Below are 19398 nucleotides of genomic sequence, written 5' to 3' on the forward strand. Positions count from 1 at the left end.
TCCAAAGTTGTGCTAATGTTGCTAAATACCCCTAAACTATTTTTTAAAACAAATACAGAATATATTTACAATGTGGCTATTGTGCAAAATATGATGAGGAGATTAGCCATTTATGATTTTTAGTCATCACAGCTAATTCAAAAACACACACATACATCCACACAACAAGAAGCGTACTCACCCTTGATGTTATCTCCCAGATTTAAAGGTCTTTGTCAAAATAATGCCTCCGGGGACAGTCGCAAGTTGCCAGTTGGCCTCTCTCATGTCTTGATGGAATTTACACAGGCGAGCAACTGTATCGGAGAGGATGACGACTGTAGGAGGAAAAGGACACAGGTCACAACACCCGCCAGGCTTCCACTTTCGTTACAGCCTAAGAGGCCGCTCTAGAGACACATAATAGCCCTAAAGAGATGCACTTAGTGGTCCGAAAAGTGAGCGTGGCAGAGAGTCATAACACAAACTAGGAGAGTAAACAATCGGACAAAGCTCATTATTAGTGACTTCTGAGGACGTCAAAAGCTTCGTCACACCGAGTGCTTGCGGTGAAAGACGCCGGATGAACCGTGTTAACTTGAGAGAGCTGCATTATTCACATGAGGCCACAGTGGAGTGTCATGTAAAGCCTGCTCGCCCATCCAGGAGCCATCAAGTTACACGGCCGGAAGATCACTTTCCTCGTTGCACAAAGGAACACTCATGTTGCTGGGTTGCTGCCCACTTACAACCCCTTGGTGGTCTTCTGGTATCTTTTGCACGCTCGTGACACAACAAAGCTTCTCCTGGGTTGAGCTGCACTACCTGAGAAACTTCAGTGGGTTCGAGATAGCGCCTAGATAAATTGCGATACTAGCCAGGAAGCTACAAAGGAGAAAAGGAAAGTGGCCTTTTGTTTCAACCACAAGTGAATAGCTTTTGTCTTGCTATTTGATTCGCCTTTCCACTTTTGGTCTGATTTATTTGCATAATAGTAAGTGAAATGAATTTGAACTGGACAGGTTGGGATCAAGCCATTGACTTAAAAACTCTTCTGTCCCAAACATAAACAATTCCAGATTCTGTTAGCATTTGCTTTAACTTTTGTTAAACCCTGACAGGGGTCTGCGATCTTCTGAGTGGCTGAGTCATTACAGCATTGCTAAAAGACCAAGTCATTTGATAACCTAAGACATTTGGGCAGTAATGTGAGGGGGAAAAAAATAGTCGTGCATCATTATTTCATTACTTGTGGAAACGAGCGAAGACATTAAGCAGTAAAACTCCTTGGTTGGTTAAAGGTCTGCTTTTACACAGAGCACTTCATTCTCATTAGCGCTAATAGGATGTCAAAATAAAAGTTCTTGTCCGAGCCTTTAGAGAATAATCATGCCGTGGTTGGATATTACAATTTTTAAGAAAAGATAATTACTGGAGTATAGCACAAAACTTTTTTAAAATATATATATTGTCACAATGTATGGTGTTAGCTATCCTTTTTATATAACATTCACTTGATGACGATGGTCACTTCATTTGGAACATACTCGCGTAATTCAATACAAGATCAATACAAAACATTCTGCCATAAAAAGAATGTTCAGTGTTTACTGTCAGATGTAACAATTTTTCCTGAATAATTTTTTTATCTTGAATTTTTTTTAAAATCTCACGTAGGTATATAACTAAAATTTCATAATTATATATAACAGAATTTTGCAATAACGAAATAGTTGCTAGTATAGCTGGCTATTTCCCAGTATAAAACGCTATAGCACCATCTACAGTTCTAAAAAAGAACCACATGCGGATTTAAATAGTTTCAGCAACGTCCGTGATCTGTTGCCTTCATGAAAATTTCAAAATGCATGTAAGTGCACCAAGTGTAGACATACAGCAGCCGTTCACGATGAAAAATTAAATAAATAAACCCATGCATGAGTAATGAACACCTGGGAAGTGTAGTTGCTGTTTGTCAACTTGACCAAAAGGTGGCAGTGTGCTGCAGGAAAACACTCAACTGCTCGAAAAGGAGGAAACATTTTGTACCAACGGGAAGAGATGGGTAACATAAAGCTGGCTCGAAGAGATTAGCTTTGTTTGACACTATCAATGACAAGTAGCATTAATTCAACAATAAGTTTATTATTGTGGTGTAGAATTGCGATTGCATCACGCAAAATGACACAAATAATTCCCAAAATATTATTAGGTGCTGTTCTCCAACTTCATTGTAAATATATTAGTCACTATATTCGTCTGCGATTTTTTTTGCATTGGTTCTTCATTAGATACAAGTCTACCTGATAAAAGTTTTATTTTGTGCTTCTATGTTAATTATTCCAGCATGACGTGACGTCATGCACTATAGCGATATTCCCCCCCCCCCCCCCCCCATACTTACTTCAATAAATAAGACTTTGTTCTTTCTCACCAGTATCCAAAAGTGCACAGGTTTGCACCGATGCACACTAAACGCGTGCAAAAAAAAAAAAAAAAAAAAAAAAAAAACGCTCTGCGGCTGATTCTTGGTGTTTGAGTTCTGATTGGACGGAGAAAGTCACGTTGGCCCGGGAGCCTGTCAGTCTGATGCCGCACCATTGTTCCCCGGTAGCCGGAAAGAAGGCTGCAGCCGCCGCTACTGGAACGGCACCGGTGCACGCGACCATCTACGGGACCGGTTCGTCTCCCGTCCCCCACCCCGGGTTGAATGATCCCACCTCCTGCTGCATGCATGGACAACACACCGAGGCACTGCATGGAGCTGAGGGAGGGGCGTTGATTTAATTGACTGGCTGCACAGTGACCTGGATGGTGAGTATAAAGCTCAGACTCAACACAATTAGCCTTTAACTTAGTTGCACATTGACTGCAAGTTTTTATTTTGCATGTAAAATTTTGTGTGAAGATCTTCAATTAAACAGATTCAAATGAGTTTATTACATATCATTTGTCCAAACTCTACTTAGTCTCCAAAATTGCAGCCACATTTTCTTTGTCTTGCCTGAATTGTGTATCTGCACAATAGATGTCAGTGCAACCCCCCCCCCCCCTATAATTATGGAGGGAGTGCACATGTGTGCTACAGCTTGACATAAAACTGGTGCAAGGCCAGCTTCCTGAAGTGAATGTGGAGAGTCCACTGCAGTACAGGAAGTCCCCCACCCCCCCAACTATCCATCTCCCTTATCATCTCCCTTGTTAGTGCAAAGTTTCCGAGCATGATTTCCTCTTTATTTCTGCATCTTACATCAGGTTGCTTCTTTGTGTTATGCAACCTGCTGCAAAAGCTAATGACCCCCGCCCCTCTTATCCCCCCACAGGACAGAAGCAGGCGGCTGCAGTGTAATATCATTTTCTTAAGGTAAGATTGCATTGTTATGGAACTCAACATGTATGTTCTCACACACACACACACACACACACACTCAACTGTTGCCACGCTGTCTCAAAAGACCCTGCGGTGGTAACACGACAAGATGTGATGATGCGGTGTAAAGTCAACACAGACATCTGCAGCAGTCTCGCTGGATTAGACCACAGAGATGCACGCCTCTGATATTATTCTCATTAAAAGATGCCGCTTTAGAATATTTATTGTGAGTTTGATATGCGCTCTTGTTATGAATCAAACTAGCCAGATGAAAACATTTCTCGGCGGTTTGTTTTTGTGAGCCGTTAAAAGGCAAGCTGATGTTTATCTATAAAGACACTTAATTGTATTAAAGATGCTTGATTATGGGGGATCTCATCACTATATTAAAAAAAAAAAAATGCTGGGTTGATTTCATAACCCACTTGCTGAGTGATCGCCATTTTGGACACTTTGTGGTTTGTTGAAGTTGTCAGGCGTCACCCCAGTTACAATTGTTTTAAATACTCCATTTTATTTTGGAAAGTGGTTGCACAAAATAAAATGATCCCAATACACCTGTCAAACTGAAATTATATACGGGTCAACTGTCTGGCAACTATGTGTTGCTACTGTTAGCTAATGCTAATATGTGGATCTGAGTCTCACCTGACATCTCACCAATGTGTCTCACCGACATAGTTTCAGAGTGACTCCTAAAAATATTTACCTGGTTAATTTCCCTCTAAATGGATACACACTTGGCAGGCACTCCAGAGACACTCGTGTACAAGCAATTGCAGAGTCAATTTTCAATAATTTGTCCACTTTGAAGAACTTCAACTCGAATTAGATCCACTTATGTAAAGCTACATTCTTAGGCGGTATATTTGATTCCAAAATGCTCACTGCATAATAATCAAGATGGCGGAAGCTTTGTGACGGACATCCATTAAACTTACCCAGGAAGGTGTGATGAACGAAGGGTTGGAAATTTTCTTCATTTTGGATTCCTGATGGTGCAACGACTCACTCACCTGAGGAACAATAGACGAGACAAACATTTTGTTTTTAACAGTATTACAGTAAACATCCTATTCCTAACTATCTTATCATCTCACTAATAATTCCGACTGCAAATATCGAAAAATTTAACACATACAAATAAATTATTTTTAAAGCAAATCTTGAAATTTTAGTCTTTATTCCTGCCTTTTGTCTTCTTCTTTAAAATGTACACCGTGAAAAACAATGATGCCGCCATCTGGTGGGCAATAGTTGATTGACACCCAAAATGAACTACCCATAGCAAAAGAGTTGAGTGTAATTTGATTTGAAAGCGCTGCAGTAGATCCAAATTGACAGTGGCAAACATTCATTTAAACATTTACTAATCAACACATGACAAAATGCAAACCAAAAACACAACAGTGCATTAAATCGGAATAGGAAAAAGAGTGTTTTTACATCTATTAAAAAAATAAAAAATCACATTCACATCATGATGGAGGTTATATATAAATGATAAGGCTTGTCTGCGGAACATGAACCCCCCCAAATCCCACAGCCTTCCCAGCCTGCGTGCGAGATGAAAGCATCCTCGACTCCATGAAATGCTTTGGCAGCTCTGCTTCTGCCAGCAAGCCTGCTTTTTGTGAACTTTGCGATAACATGGGAAAATAGTCATAAATAAGAAATAGACGCATGAATAATGTAGTCGAGCATTGTGATTGACGTGATGGCTGAGGGGTCCTGATTAGGGCTGCAAATGCTTGTGAGTAGAATTAGAACAAATCAAAAACACCAGTCCGACTGTGGGACTTGCTTTCCACGCTGGGTGCACTGTAATGGCTTCTTGTTTGTAAATTGTGTTCTTTCAAACACGTGTCTGTGATCCAAAGCCACGGTGGTCATCTTTGCTCTTTAGTTGTGTACATAACGCACAGCCATGCTTGGTCTCCTTTATTGTTCTAAGTGGAGGAAGAACAGATCAATGGTTCTCAGCAGTGTGTGGCGGAGCTGCAGGAGGGAGGCTGCGGCTTTTCAGTCCGTGAGTGCTGAGCAGCACAACCCCCCCCCCCCCCCCCCACCCTTCCTTTTCATGTGTGCCGAGCAGATCTGTCTGCAGCCTCAGGCCAGCGCAAGTTAACAAATGTACAGCGAGCATGTGAAGTCTCATTTGCATAAATCCGTAGATGTCGCCGCATTTCCATAACTGGATTCCTTTGTGTGTAATTGGGGAATGGATATGTGTCGTTTGGGTTTTGCGGAGGACGACTGAGATTGAAAATGACGACATGTGACAACTTTGCTTAATTATTTGCTGGGTTACGCCATCCGATCTTGATCACACAGCGGGGATCAAACTGCCCACGACGCACATTTTGTCAGTTACCAGTGCTGTGTGCACGACATGCTGAATTAATAACAGGTACTCGGATAGTACAGGAACAAACGGTATGATAATTACAATAAATAAAAAACGCAGTAGTGCCTTGGGATAAAAACGTAATTAGTTCCAACGCCTCAAAACACATGCATCTCACATCATTCCCTTTTTTAAATGAATGAGAATGCCATTACGGGTCCTGTGTTGTTTTTAATATGGAAACTAGCACTCTATAATACTGTAAATTAGAAAAACAATTAAACTGAATTTAAATAATTGAAGAGTTTGCATCATGGTTAGATGTGTGCGCTATGGCTAACTAATATCAGTTTAATACAGAGGAGATGATCACTGCAGTAATATTCATTATTTTTTGGGCAGAGGATAAAGAATACATGTCTGTGAGGATTGTTATATTGTCTGTCTACATGTGTTGCCCCATCATGTGTGTTCAAATGTCCCTCATGGAAATGGTTACAACAATGCTATCAATCATTAGCCTCTTTATTGCGTTTTGTATAGTTTGTTAGCATTAAGCTAAACTGAGTTTCCCAAGGTTGTTTTAGACATACATCTTTTTTCTATGTATTATTTTCTTTAAAATCTTGTAAGTCAGGTCATTCTTAGTTAAAGGCAGCGCAGTAATCTAATTCACTTTGCGTAAATAAGATGGGTCCTTCCTAGATGTGATGTTAATGTATGCAGATGAAGACTAACTGACCTCTCGCTGACACTCATGTGAGTCATTTTAAGAACAAGCCTCGACAAAACAGCATTGATGAATATTTGAGCGGTGTATTTTAGTTGGGGTGGGGGTGTCGGTCCCTACCCTGACATCATGTGTTGTTGCATAATCATCTGGGCCTCAGCGGAGTCCAGCTGAGACCTACCTTCTCTCTCTATCTCCCTCCATCAGTTTCAGTGCTGCATTTTTTCTCTATCGCCTCTTCCAAGGCCGCCTTTTACGGCCCAGCGCGACACAGGTGATGGATGAGGTCGAACGGAACCCCGAGCCGGCAGCGCGGCGCTAGCTCTTTTGTGGTTTCAGGGTTTTGTCTTCAAGGCACCGCAATTCTATCAGCCAGTTCCACTGGGATGCTACCTCGCTTTCTCGGAGTGCATGGGAATGACAAAGTGTTTTGGTGGAAATTTAATGAAATGATCTGCTGTAGCGTGACACCGTGTTAAAACAAGTGGCATAGTTAGGTGTGAATTGCACACAACAGTCTTTATATGATACAATATTTTGCTCATAACAGTAAAATGTAGTCCGCCAGGGGTGTCAAACTCATTTTTGCCGTTATGATACATACAGTATAGGCAACACAACAAACTAATGAATAACTCGTTTTGAAATCAGAGACTAGTAAAAATTGTTCAAATATTTTAAAAAGACCAATGGTAATAAAAATTGCTAGCAATGTCGGAATTTTTGAAAAGTGAAGACAATTTGTAATTTTAGTAATGACTCAAAGTCGATGCAAATGTTAGCTTTGCGGGCCACATAAAATGAAATGGCGGGCCGTATCTGGCCCCCGGGCCTTGAGTTTGACACCTAAGAAAACATTGGACAAATCACGAGTCTCATTAACGAAGGTTGCGAAAGATCCTAGTGCTAATTCTGATTAGCCTCTCTTGAAAGGTTGACAAGACGTTCGTTGGGCTTCCGTCTTTTAATTGTGTCAGTTCACCTGTTCCCAGGCTGAGCATTAACAGCGTGTTGAAGCTAAGCGCTTTTGATGTACACTACTTTGGCCACCGCAGGCACGCTCTGCCTGACAAGTAGCCACAACGCTGAGATGGGTTTTTCCCGATGAATTGCGGAAACATTTTCTTTAAAGAGGTTCTTTTATCGAGATGCTCCACGCAAGCCTCGGAGGCACGAAACTCCCTCGGGTTGATGTTTTGTAAGTTTAGATCATCAATTTGCTGACGACGTGTAACTGAAAACTAAAATAATGTGGACTCTGCGGAAAGCTCTTTAAGCATTTGTCCGTGTACGAGTAGACTTTTGTCCTGACATTTCAGAGTCATAGTAGAATGACAAATATATTTCTCCACTTTTGTATGATTTTTCTGCCAACTAGAGAACAATGATGTACTATGAGTAGTTCCACTTCTTATTAAAAAAGAAAAAAAAAAGGAGTGTAACGGATTAATGGGGAACGACGATTTGTTCATGGAACAAATTCAACTCCATTCTCAAGGCACAACTGTTTTATGATTAAAACCATCTTTCTTTGTAAAACTGATCTTTTGTTTGGTGAGGATTCCAATCATGTTTTGGAATGCACCTTTTTATCCAGCGCAGTGGGAGGCGGCCAACTGTTTTGCATATGACCTCAATATTATTATTATGACTACTCAAGCACATTTATTGGTGAAGCTCATTACGTATGATCGCCGTCTTCGGTTCATCATTTTAAGGAAAGTAAATATATAGGTCAGCGCATAGTGAAGCAAATGCATGGCATCCCGCCAGTGTTTGCATCTTATGTAATAGGCTGGAATATAAATGTGATACTCGGACAGACAGAAGGTGCCTTCCAGGGACAAATTGAAGAGAAATTGACCAGACAACCGGAGAATAGTAGGTTACGATTTGATATATGTTTCGTTGCGGTCGCAAAACATTAATTATTGACATTTTGGTTGCAGCAAAAAATATTTTAAAGGATACTAGCAGTATGTATATAATTATCACAGATGAAACATTTATAAATGTTGTAGGTTCATAGAGATATTTAATAAAAATTAGAATTCCATAGATTCAGCAAGAAGAAGTCCCCTTTGCCCTGCACTTGTAACGATTGTTATATGATGTGTATTGTATTGTTTAGGCATGTGGGAATTTCCAAGCTGATCTAAATACAATTTCCTATAGTGAATTCCCATTACGGAGGAAAACAGACAAAAGGAAAACTTGTTTAAATGTGCACAAAGCCGCTGATACCGTTGTATGAAAGAGTCAGTGTTGATTTACATCAACAGATAAACAAGAGCCAGCATCGTCTTATTTTGCCTGCTGCACTTCCCTCATTAGCCTGACTTGCTCTTTGCTCTTTGTGATGCAGCCGTGTAATCTTGGAGCGCTCAGCGGTGCGCTTCCTCTGGCCTCGTTTTCAAACTGCATATTTCAACGTGGTGGGGGGTGGGGGCGAGGTAACCATTTATGAAGACACAAAACTAAATCTTGAATCAAATAGCAACAATGCTAAAATAACACTATTTGACACAATATGGACAAAATTATTGGGACACCATCGTCTGTTACACCTACAAGAAGAAAATATACAGGTATTGTTGTAGAAGTGTGTTTGGTAACTAGGCCTACCACATATTGAAAATACAAATAATAATTGTAATAATAATGACTTCTGAGCAACTATCAAACTAAACAGAAAGCAAAATGAATTACACATTCGGTATTGAAACACCCACATGGCTTTAGCACAATGCTAACAAACAATGGAAAACATAAAAGACAGGCTAATGGATAGCACTTAAAGATATGGGCTATTTGAACACAAATAGTGGAGCAACACATGTAGACAGATAGCATTAATACTTACAATATATATGAATATTTTCTTTATACTTGCCTAATATTATTATGATACTCTTATTATAATATTTCATACTGCCCGGTTCACAAATGTCATCCCATCAGTCATAAATTGGGTATCCAGAACTGGTGAAGAACCAGCAGCTAAGCTCATCTTAAGATACCTTTCTAACAATTTTCTTTGTTGATCCGTCCAGCTGTGACTTGACTGTTTGTCTACTCTCGCCGCAGCCACAGCGTGCTCTCTGGCCTTGGCAGGCAGCTGTTTTCTGACAAAAAAGCACTAAAAGCTCACTACCTGCACCACATCAAAATGACATGCTTAGTGGCTGCCTGGTGAGAACTGTGCAGAATTTAGCCATTAAAGAGCCAGACACGTCCCTAAGATAGTGCAAAAGCAGAGATCATAACAGCCAATATTGGTTTTTAATCATGATGCCGTTATTGACATGGCAAACATGGCATTAGCCACCTGTAGTAACTTTCGGGCCTTTAACAACAAGAGCTGCTTATATGTTTTGGGTTATATGGACCTTAATTGTTTTCCTCATTGACATTAAGATTCTGACATGTTATTGTTTGGGACATTAAGCGAGCTTTAGCTCTTTTACATTAAGACTGTCATTGCCGAAATAGCTTTATGTATTAGGAAAAAAGTGCTCTGTCGCCATCTTGTGGCTTGAGCAGGCATTTACAAACCATTTTAATAATTAACCCTTTAAAAAAAAAATTGGCATCACATTTTGGACCTTCAAGTTCCTGTAATGTCGTTCCAATGTGGATGTTTTGTAATTGTATTCTTCCTATCAGATGGCTATACAGTATTTTTTTAACCCCCTCCTTCCCCTTTCCTATCTCACCAGCTACACCTCCTCATCCGTTTCTCCGACGCCCCCCATACCTCTGCCTCCTGCATCCCCCCCCTCCACTGCTGATAGCCCCTACCCACACGCCCTCCCTTTCCGATCTACCATGTTGGTAAAAATATCTGCAGACAGCAGGAGAGGAGGCTTTCTCGCTTTCTCTCTCTCTCTCTCTCTCTCTCTCTCTCTCTCTCTCCTCACTGCTCGCTCTCAGACAATCCACCCATGTGACTTCTCAGGCTGACTGTGCCTCAGCTCCATTCAGCCTCTTTGCCTACCAGCCGGCTGCTGCTAATGAGCCTTTGTGTGGCAGGGAGAGCAACACTATGACAAAGAGGGAGCTAAAGTGTGAAAGATTGTCTTATTGCTTCTTGTAATAAAGCATACAGTATCGACAGTCTCATCTCTCAGGCTGCATCCCCCTCTTTGTCTCTCTCTCCCTCTTTTTTTTTTTTTTTTTTTTAAACCTCATGCTGATGGACCTCTGGGGCCGCTGCAAGTCAGTGGACTGAGACAAAATGGGAAGCTCTTCATCCATCATGTGTGAATTGCCGCATTAATGATTGTGGTGCCGTCCTGCTGTGAGAAGAGGTGAAAGGAGTCAGAGTCCGCCAGTGGATGCAGGTCAGTGGTTCCCGTGAGGGCCGGCTGGCCGGCCGGCTGGCGCCAGAGGGAGTTGCCGTGATGCTGCATGCATGTTTGCTCTGTGTGCTTGCTTTTATGAATCACGAGATGAACAGAAATGCGAGCATGTCTTTTTATATCAACGAGTGATTGGTGATTTGAGGCTTTGAGGTTTTTTTATTGTGAGTTTAATTGCTGTGCTATAGTCAGAATAAGACTAACAATCCTTTGGGATATTAAACATTGGCTCACCTGATGTAGAATTATATTTGAGAATTTGGATTTTGAGTTGAGAGACTGCAGTGTATTGTTAATATTTATGTAGACTGTGTTTGTGTACAGGTTAAATATACACATGACTGGAAAAACGAAACTGGATTTTTTTGAAATTTTGGAAGTTATATTCTCAGTAATTTAAGGATAAATACCAAATATTGTTGTATGTAAATTTTTTTTTTCTGACCTACAATATACACATATATTTTATGTACTGCATATGCCGTGCTATAAAATGTGACTACAGAACTAACACCAAAAGCCCACTAGAACTTGATGAAAATGGTACAAATGTACGCTGACTCATATTCAACACGAATTTGAATGCAATTGGTGCATTCCAAACACTGAAACAACCCCAATTATAAGAGGGTGTGTACACTTGTGCAATCACATATTTAAATGGTTGCTTTTAATTGAGTTGTACAATTTATTTGGGTACATGGTGGAATTTTTTACTATATATATTTTTTTTAATATGCATTATTTGAAGAGAGATATACGTGTCTATATATATATATATATATATATATATATATATATATATATATATATATATATATATATATATAAAATATAAAATATATGGAGAGAGTTATATGGACTGTGCAAACGTATGTCCAATTCTTGCTTTGGTGTGGGACCTCATGCGCAATTTGTTGCTCTGGACACAGTGTCACATGGGGAAGCAGTAGTTGTGAGGATACACTGCCATCACCATGGCAACCACTTTTTAATATCAAAGCCTAATGCAGCCTCAGCAGAGAGCTAAAGCGTCGTCGTACACATAGGTTGCTAACAATGCGGTCTAATTCGGAACCTTTTGGAAGCTGCCCACGCTATTTCTGGTGGAAATTTCCACAAGAACTAGTTTCTTTGTGATGTCTGGATCAAATATTTGAGATTTGAATTTCCAAAGGGGGAACTGACTTGAGCATTGCTGTAAATTTGAAATGATGGATTGCATACCGATGTTTTAGGGAGTGATGCTTAATCCACAAGGCTGGAGTTGATTGTGGCACCCCCGCCGTTATAGAACGAAAAAAATCATAAACCCCCCCGGGGAACAATGAGCCTCTCTTTCTGGCAGCTGAGGTTCTCCTATCTGGCCCGCACCTCTTTCTTCGCATCTCTTCTCCCAGGAAGCATTTGCATCTGTAACGACTCGATAGCAGAGCCCCAGATGAAACGCGGCGGCCGTCTGTGAAAGGAACTCCCCCACAAGCTGCTCTGACAGATAGACAGGATGAGGCTCGCCCAAGATGCCGGTCGGCCCCTGCTCGCCGTTTTACCGAGGCGGGAAGCCACCGAGCTGCCAGTCATTCCGTGCACAAAGTCAGCTGTGCTGTTCCCGCCGACGGTATTGGCAACTCTGATTTGTTTGAGCCGGGACGGTAAACAAATTAGGCTTGACCGAAAAGAGCATTGCGGTTCGATTCCCTTGAGCACGGTGCCCAACTTTGATGGGCTGTGAATATCTACTGATTATTTTGTTTATTTGGCATCATCCATTCACTGTTCCACTTTAGTACAAATAACGCTCTAAATATTCCGAACATGGATTTCCATAGATGAGCATTTCCATTGTCACTCATGTTGGTCAAGCCTCCTTTTTTCCCTTTTTCTTGAGCCACACTATAAATGAAGCCAAATGAACTTCCTCTACATCAGATCGAGAATGTAATTAGCGTCTTTCGCTGGCCATGGCTGCTCCTTTGTGCCAAGGTGATCAATTGCCGGGGGAGCGCCGTGCAGGCAGAGCGGTGGGAGAGCTGGCGGTGCGTGTGTGTGTATGTGTGTGTGTGTATGCGGTGCTAATTGAGTGTATTGAGGATTACACAGGCCTCCTAAACTGGATATTAAATAATGCGTGGCCCCTGCGCTGTCTGTGTTTCAGGTGCAGATGTGTCAGGCCATGAGCGGAATACTGAAAAGGAAATTCGAGGAGGTGGAAGCCTCCTCCTCCCCGTGCTCTTCCTTGAGGGAGTCTGATGATGAGGTATCCTGCAGCGAGAGCGGGGATAGCAGCGACAGCGTCAACCCGTCCGCCTCTGGCCCTTTCACCCGTGAGTACCGCTCACTAACAAAGCGCCTAATCCGAGCGGGGTGGAAGGAATGTTGTTGTTTCATCAGAGAGGAGGAAACAAAGGAGGTGATGTTAATCACGATGGGACTAATGGTGTTATTTCAATGCCGTGTGGCTGAGCCGTTTTGGGTTTTTTTTTGTAGGAGGCAGTGTGATATGAATGCACAGTCATAGGCGTGCAGAGAAGAGGCTAAGTGATGCTGAGAGAGCACCAGTGTAATCGAAAAGCGGCATGCGCAAGCAGCTTCCCTTATTAGGAGAAGCATCAGCATGCCAGCTCAGTCAGATGAATGAGATGATGACGTCTCAAGCTGTGCTGCACATGTAGCCTCTAACCCCGCTTTTTCTTAAAAGAACATAGTGAATCTACATTCATGCAGCATTAGGACCAAAAGGAGATTCAATAACTGGCTCAACGTGGTCATGGGATCAAACTCGCAACCTCTGGGTTGGGGGACGACCACTCTACCACTGAGCCACCTTGCCCCTCATTTACCTATTTTGGGATAAATGCTGGGGATGAAATAGTTATCTGAAGAATAACAATCAGTCCCGTACTGATGAGCTGAGTGGAATTGAGAGATCTCCGTGTATAGCCAGATTCTCTTTCTGCTAACAAAGCTTTTTAACACCTAAAAGAACAGACACAGAATGAAGAGCTAGGGAGAAAATATGACCGTCATGGCATTCTCTGTATCTTTGGAAAAAGATTGATCGCCAATATAAGGAGAGGAACGCGTCCCTGGGATCTGAGCTTGGCTTCTGTCAACCGCAGCAGCCAGCATATGGGGCCCGGCGAAGATTGACCTTCTGTCGGTTGTCATGTGATGGAGGGCGGGTCCAACGACTCACTCGCAAACATTCAGGCGCACTTCCAACGTGCCCGTAACATCTGCTAAAACGAGCTTGTCACATTTGTTTTGCCGCAAAGTGGGCGGGGTCTCTTGCTCAGAACACTAAAGCGTTGAACTTTAATGTCTGATAAGGGGACGTGACTATTGTGAAGGAGTACTCTTCAACTCAGGAGCAGCCGGGGGATTATTTATACTCCAGTGTTGCCTTCCTCCCCCTCAAAGCTTTCTGTAGTAGCACAGAAGTGGGATGACATTGTTTTCCCACAACAGTCATGCGGAGTCCGAGTCTTGCGACTAGCTTCTTCTTCTTGTGATGTATTTTTTTAGTTGTACAACCAGCACTCAATCGTGCAGTAATTTACTATAGATTTGCTGCTTCATCTCTTGTGGCCACCAGGTGGCAGTATAACAAGTTTAACAGCTCCATTTTCCTCAACAGCTGGTTCCATCCTAAAGCGAGAGAAGCGTCTGTGCACGAGGAGGGTGCACTTTGAGAAGGTGACCGTGTACTACTTCAGCAGGAGGCAAGGCTTCACCAGCGTGCCAAGCCAAGGCGGCAGCACGCTGGGCATGTCCAACAGGCACAGCTGGGTCAGGCAGTATTCCCTGGGCGAGTTTGCCATGGAGCAGGAGAGGATCCATAGGGACATGCTGAGGGAGCATCTCAAGGAGGAGAAGCTTAACTCTATCAAACTCAAGGTGAACTACACTCATTCCTACATTGGCTTCTTTGGAGCGATTTGCTTTCATTTGTGATACCGTCACCGGAAACATTTGCATATCGGTCCTGCCCTTCCTCCCCATTTTTTTCTATTTTGGTCTGGCTCTCATATATACTGGGTGTTATATACTGGGTGTAATTCCACAGTCAACCACTACGTCGTAAATTTGAAAGAGTAATGGAACAGGAAGTATTTCCACATAGCCTAATTTAAGTTAAAAAATATTCAATACCATGCAATGTAATCCTGCTTTTTATGCCTACAGAAAATTATGGCTTTAGACTCATATTATAGACAAAATAGAAACAAACTAATAAAATCATAAAATTTACCCAGATTCTCTGGTGCTTTCTAGCTTACCAAAAACGGAACAGTGGAGTCCGAGGAAGCCAACACACTAACCGCAGAGGACATTTCCGACGACGACATCGACCTGGACAACACGGAGGTGGACGAGTACTTCTTCCTGCAGCCCCTGACCACTAAAAAGCGGAGGGCACTGCTCCGTACCTCCGGGGTGAAGAAGATTGATGTGGAAGAGAAGCATGAACTTCGGGCCATCCGTGTGTCCAGAGAGGACTGCGGTTGTGACTGCAGAGTCTTCTGTGAGCCAGACACCTGCGCCTGCAGCAGTGCGGGGATCAAGTGTCAGGTAAATGCTTGTTATGTTATGCCCATTGCACTTGCGCTCATTCTGTGTTTACAGTAAACTGTAAATAGAATACAATGTTGCCTTGAGATGCGAGTTTCCAAAATACAATTTCTCTGCCTTGACTAGGCTGTATGGTGGCAGTGAACTAACCCAAACTTAACAATTAGCCCCTTTGGAAAATGATTAATAGTTTGCCAAAAAGGAGGCTTCAAGCTATTAGATGTCACTCCAGGTTGTAGTTTATTGTCAAATTATACGTGAAACGAGAATTACACGTTGTTTCTGTAAAACGACGACATTCTAGATTAACTTTTTGCCTCCTATCTTAATGTAAACACAATGGGAAACGCGGATCGAGAAAAGCATTTTAATGTTTTCAGAAATTAATATTTCAACTCAAACCATGCAGCAACACATGTAGATATGTATTATTAAAGAACTCACGGTCATAGTCTTTTCTCAAGGAGCTGAGGCGATCTAAAAATGTTGACGCTGCAAACGCCTGTGTACAGTATGACGTTTGTCTTATAGTGCTACCTAGTGGCCACGGTTAGCAGCGCATTGGGTATGCAGCGTGACAAAAAAATCTTTTTAGTGTAACCAGTGTTATGATAACGTCATTTATCCGTTTAAGACTGGACATCAGATTTTTTTGGTACTGATTCCGAATCTGACTTTTTTTCCCCCCTCTAACAAATTAGGATTTGCTTATCCAATATTAACCATAATATAACGTATTTCTAATATTCATTAATTTAGGGTCAGGTTCAGCAACAAGTGGATTGTTTTTCTCTGAAATATCATAGTTATAAATTACAATGCTCATGTGCTGGAAAAATGTAAAGGCGTTTTTAAATCACCGTAAAGATTCTTTAAGGTCACAAAGTCGTCATTGATTTGAAATTGTCTGTTGATCCGTTTAATTTGAGATACTATATTTCACAACCATTTGAAAAACCAATTGAAAATTGGTTTTAAGCATGGCTTCACTTTTGGTTCCATGACAGGAAATGCTTTGTTTCTTCCCCTCTAGGTGGACCGCATGTCATTTCCATGTGGTTGCACAAAAGAAGGCTGCAGCAATTCGAGCGGCAGAGTGGAGTTTAACCCCATCCGCGTTCGGACCCATTTCCTGCATACCATAATGAAGCTGGAGCTGGAGAAGAGTCGCGAGCAGGAGCAAGCTTCCCCCACCAATGGTTACCATGGCAACGAGGCAGTCAGTTCCAACTCTCTGGTTCAGTCTCAGCACAGGTTAGACTACTCTTTGCCTGACGCCGTTCCGCAAAGCGCCGGCGTGCACTTGCAGACGGCCGGCGAGATGGACGAGCCGCTGGAGGACGAGGATGAGGAGGACGACGAGGACGACGAGGAAGATGACAACGAAGATGAGGAGGACAGCAGCAGCGTTTTTAGCGGGATTTCAGACTCCAGCACTCAGAGTTTAGCCAACAGTGACTCAGAGGACGAGGAAGACGAAGATGAGGACGAGGACAGGTCGGAGAACTTGTGTCACACGGAAGTGGTGCCATTGGCCTCCGTGCTGTGTTACGGTGACGACGAGAATCACGTAAACGGGAATGCTTATTTAATGAACGCCCCCTCGGCTGAATACTATCAGCTCGGGAATTCAGGCCCCGCCCACAGTGGCACGAGCAGCCAATCAGGCGAACCCTACGGGGAAGCAATAGCATTCCAAGAGCCAATCAACGGCACCCAAACCCAGAGCGCCTTCCCCAAACAGCCAGTGGAACAGTACTCTACGAATTTTAACATGGGCGGAAGTGCACCGGCGGCCGCTCTAAGCCACTACGTCCACGAAAACGACAAAGCGGATTTTGTGGATCCTGAGGACCAGTTTCACAACTATCTGAACAATAACACCCATGCACCGTTCAGCACTCACGGCTCATGCGCGTCGGCCGAGCCGCCGCCGCAGTCCAACGTTAACGGGCACCCCGACTTGAACTTACTTGCAACGAGTACCAAGAATCTCTCTTTACCGGCAGTGTAGAAACTGCCACGTTTGCATTTTGACTTGCAAAGGTTGAATTGAGGCAACTGACTTAAGTCAATTGTTGACTTAAAAGATTTGTTTGTTGAAGGCGTTTCACCTTTAATATGGGAAGTTTCTAAAATTTTTGTGTGATTGCATTTCGCTCCTAAAATTTTGGAAATCTGCTTTCACATGTGCCACCATTTTGGGGGGGGGGGGGTTATTATTATAATTTTCTTTATTGTTTACAAATTCCAGTCTCCAACCCAATGGAACCCAATTTCCAAGGAATAAACAAGGAGAGTCCTAAAATTTTAAATTAAAAAGTCCAAGTGTGAAATGTCTTCAACCAACTAAACTCCAATCGCCTGAATTCAATTTTTGTAGATTACCATGATTTAGAGATCCAAAATGGACATCTTGGAGCATTACATTCAAAGCCTTTTGCATTGTCCAAACACAGCACCATGGCCCATTTTCTCGGTGTCATTCCATCATAGGAATGTTTCAAAGACCTCACATACGACCACGATAAAGCCGATGGAAGCTCAATTACATCACGCCGTGCAATGTTATCTTGTAATTTCAGATGTAAAGTTCTAGTTTTGAGCAAATATTGTACCGTAGATGGAACTTTTATATGTCTATCGTGTGTGTTGAAATGTGTTGCAAAAAGGATTAACGTCAAGTTTATTTATTATTGTTTAGGAAGTATACGTACAGTATATATTGTAAAAGTTTTGATAGTACGCATGCTTTTTTTGAGGGATTGCAGCAGTATTTAAGGGGAACAAAAAGCCTATTGTTTTCTACAAAAACAAAAAATGTGCTTGTTTTTTTCCCTTCCTATGATATGCTTTTCGATGGTTAGAAAAGCATGAAAAAGCCTGAGTTGTTTGTTGTCATTGGTCAGATTGTAACCTTTATTGGGACTACAGTACAGTGTTTTTCTTGAATTGATACTTGAATGGTGAAAAGGTCAAGAGTTGCCATGTTCAAAGCGTTTCATTAATACAGGGATATTAATTAAATAGCACTTTGAAATGTCTCCAAAAACTATTTAAATTCATACTCAACACAAAGTAACTTCTAAATATTTATTTAAAATAATGTGATTTCTTTTTTTTTATTGATTTGAATGCAGTACAAACAACATTCCTGTCTGGTCATTGAAATAAATGGTTTATTTACGTTGATCCATTTAATGAGATTGTTGTGTGCAATAGTTATCTACGAAAGCTATGTCACTAATTCTTTGTTTCCTCTACGGCTTGACACTGCATATTTTTCCTTTCTAATTGCCATTACATTGAATATGGATGACAATCACAGCTTGATATTAGATCATAATTGAGTCATTTTAAATGACTAAGTAGAGGGATTTGGGGGATTTTGAAATAAGCACTTCTTGACAAAAGTAATGAAGCACTCAGCTGCTACCGCAAGATTTCTTAATAATTTTTTTTAGCAGTTAAATTTGGACCTTGCGCGTGCGTGCGTGTGCAGATTGCGTTCAGGCAACGGAGTTAATCAATAAAGCTCTTCGAGCACATTTTGCCAAAGCGTACTGTAGGCTACAGTGTGAGGGCGAGACACTATGATGTTGCAATCCAGTCAAGAACCCCCTCCCCCAGTATTTATGAATGATATATCAAAACATGTATTTATTGTGATAAGTCAGTATTGAGTAAATTGCTTCGGTATTTTGAAATTGTTCAATTTTAATGCTGATTGTGAGTTGTAAAAGCTTCCTGTGCCTGATTTCTTTTTAATTTTTGGATTCTGTGAAATGCATATGTTTTGCACAAAGTGATACCATTTTTTTCTATGTTTTTGATTTGTATATGTAGATAGAATTTGATTAGTTTTCATTTTTACATGGTTTTGAAATAAATGTCCTTTGGTCTTCATGATGTCATGTTTGAGGTTCACCTGAGTGTCATTTGTTATTCAACAGCGCCCCCTCGTGAGCAGATTATGTTAAACATCTGTCATTTTTTAACTGAGTTTTTGAATTCTTACGTTTTCTATGGACACACA

General features: G+C 41.6%; 2 protein-coding genes across 4 annotated transcripts in view; one reads left to right on the top strand and one right to left on the bottom strand.

Moving 5' to 3' along the window:
• xirp2b (xin actin binding repeat containing 2b) overlaps positions 1–16932 on the bottom strand; it is a 41465-nt gene extending 24533 nt beyond the window's left edge. The window contains exons 1-5 of the mRNA XM_088382680.1: positions 15807–16932; positions 15071–15334; positions 4294–4368; positions 2384–2786; positions 182–317 (exon numbers count right to left, since the gene is read on the bottom strand). The gene's annotated coding sequence lies outside the window, so the exon portion shown is untranslated. The remainder of the gene's footprint in view (positions 1–181; positions 318–2383; positions 2787–4293; positions 4369–15070; positions 15335–15806) is intronic.
• csrnp3 (cysteine-serine-rich nuclear protein 3) lies at positions 2485–19276 on the top strand. Of its 3 annotated transcripts, XM_088382694.1 has the most exons (7): positions 2485–2793; positions 3303–3343; positions 10653–10772; positions 12946–13114; positions 14428–14687; positions 15066–15362; positions 16396–19276. In XM_088382694.1, the coding sequence occupies exons 3-7, from the start codon at positions 10767–10769 to the stop codon at positions 17374–17376; spliced, it is 1713 nt and encodes a 570-aa protein (XP_088238820.1). In that variant the 5' UTR covers positions 2485–2793; positions 3303–3343; positions 10653–10766; the 3' UTR covers positions 17377–19276. The 3 variants fall into 3 exon arrangements, 2 of the variants coding, with proteins under 2 accessions (XP_088238820.1, XP_088238821.1); XM_088382695.1 differs by lacking the exon at positions 10653–10772; XR_015859786.1 differs by lacking the exons at positions 10653–10772; positions 12946–13114; positions 14428–14687; positions 15066–15362; positions 16396–19276 and adding an exon at positions 3435–3718 and having other exon boundaries at positions 2503–2793.
• The last annotated feature ends 122 nt before the right edge of the window (positions 19277–19398 follow it).

This window comes from Syngnathus floridae, chromosome 8 (assembly GCF_059516105.1).
Source record: "Syngnathus floridae isolate MCC-2025c chromosome 8, RoL_Sflo_1.0, whole genome shotgun sequence".
Lineage (NCBI taxonomy): Eukaryota > Metazoa > Chordata > Actinopteri > Syngnathiformes > Syngnathidae > Syngnathus > Syngnathus floridae.

Excerpts from the sequence above, each read along its gene's own strand:
- csrnp3 (XM_088382694.1), top strand. Across the intron at positions 14,688-15,065 it reads TTAACTCTATCAAACTCAAG|CTTACCAAAAACGGAACAGT; the intron begins GTGAACTACACT and ends GGTGCTTTCTAG. Across the intron at positions 15,363-16,395 it reads GTGCGGGGATCAAGTGTCAG|GTGGACCGCATGTCATTTCC; the intron begins GTAAATGCTTGT and ends CTTCCCCTCTAG.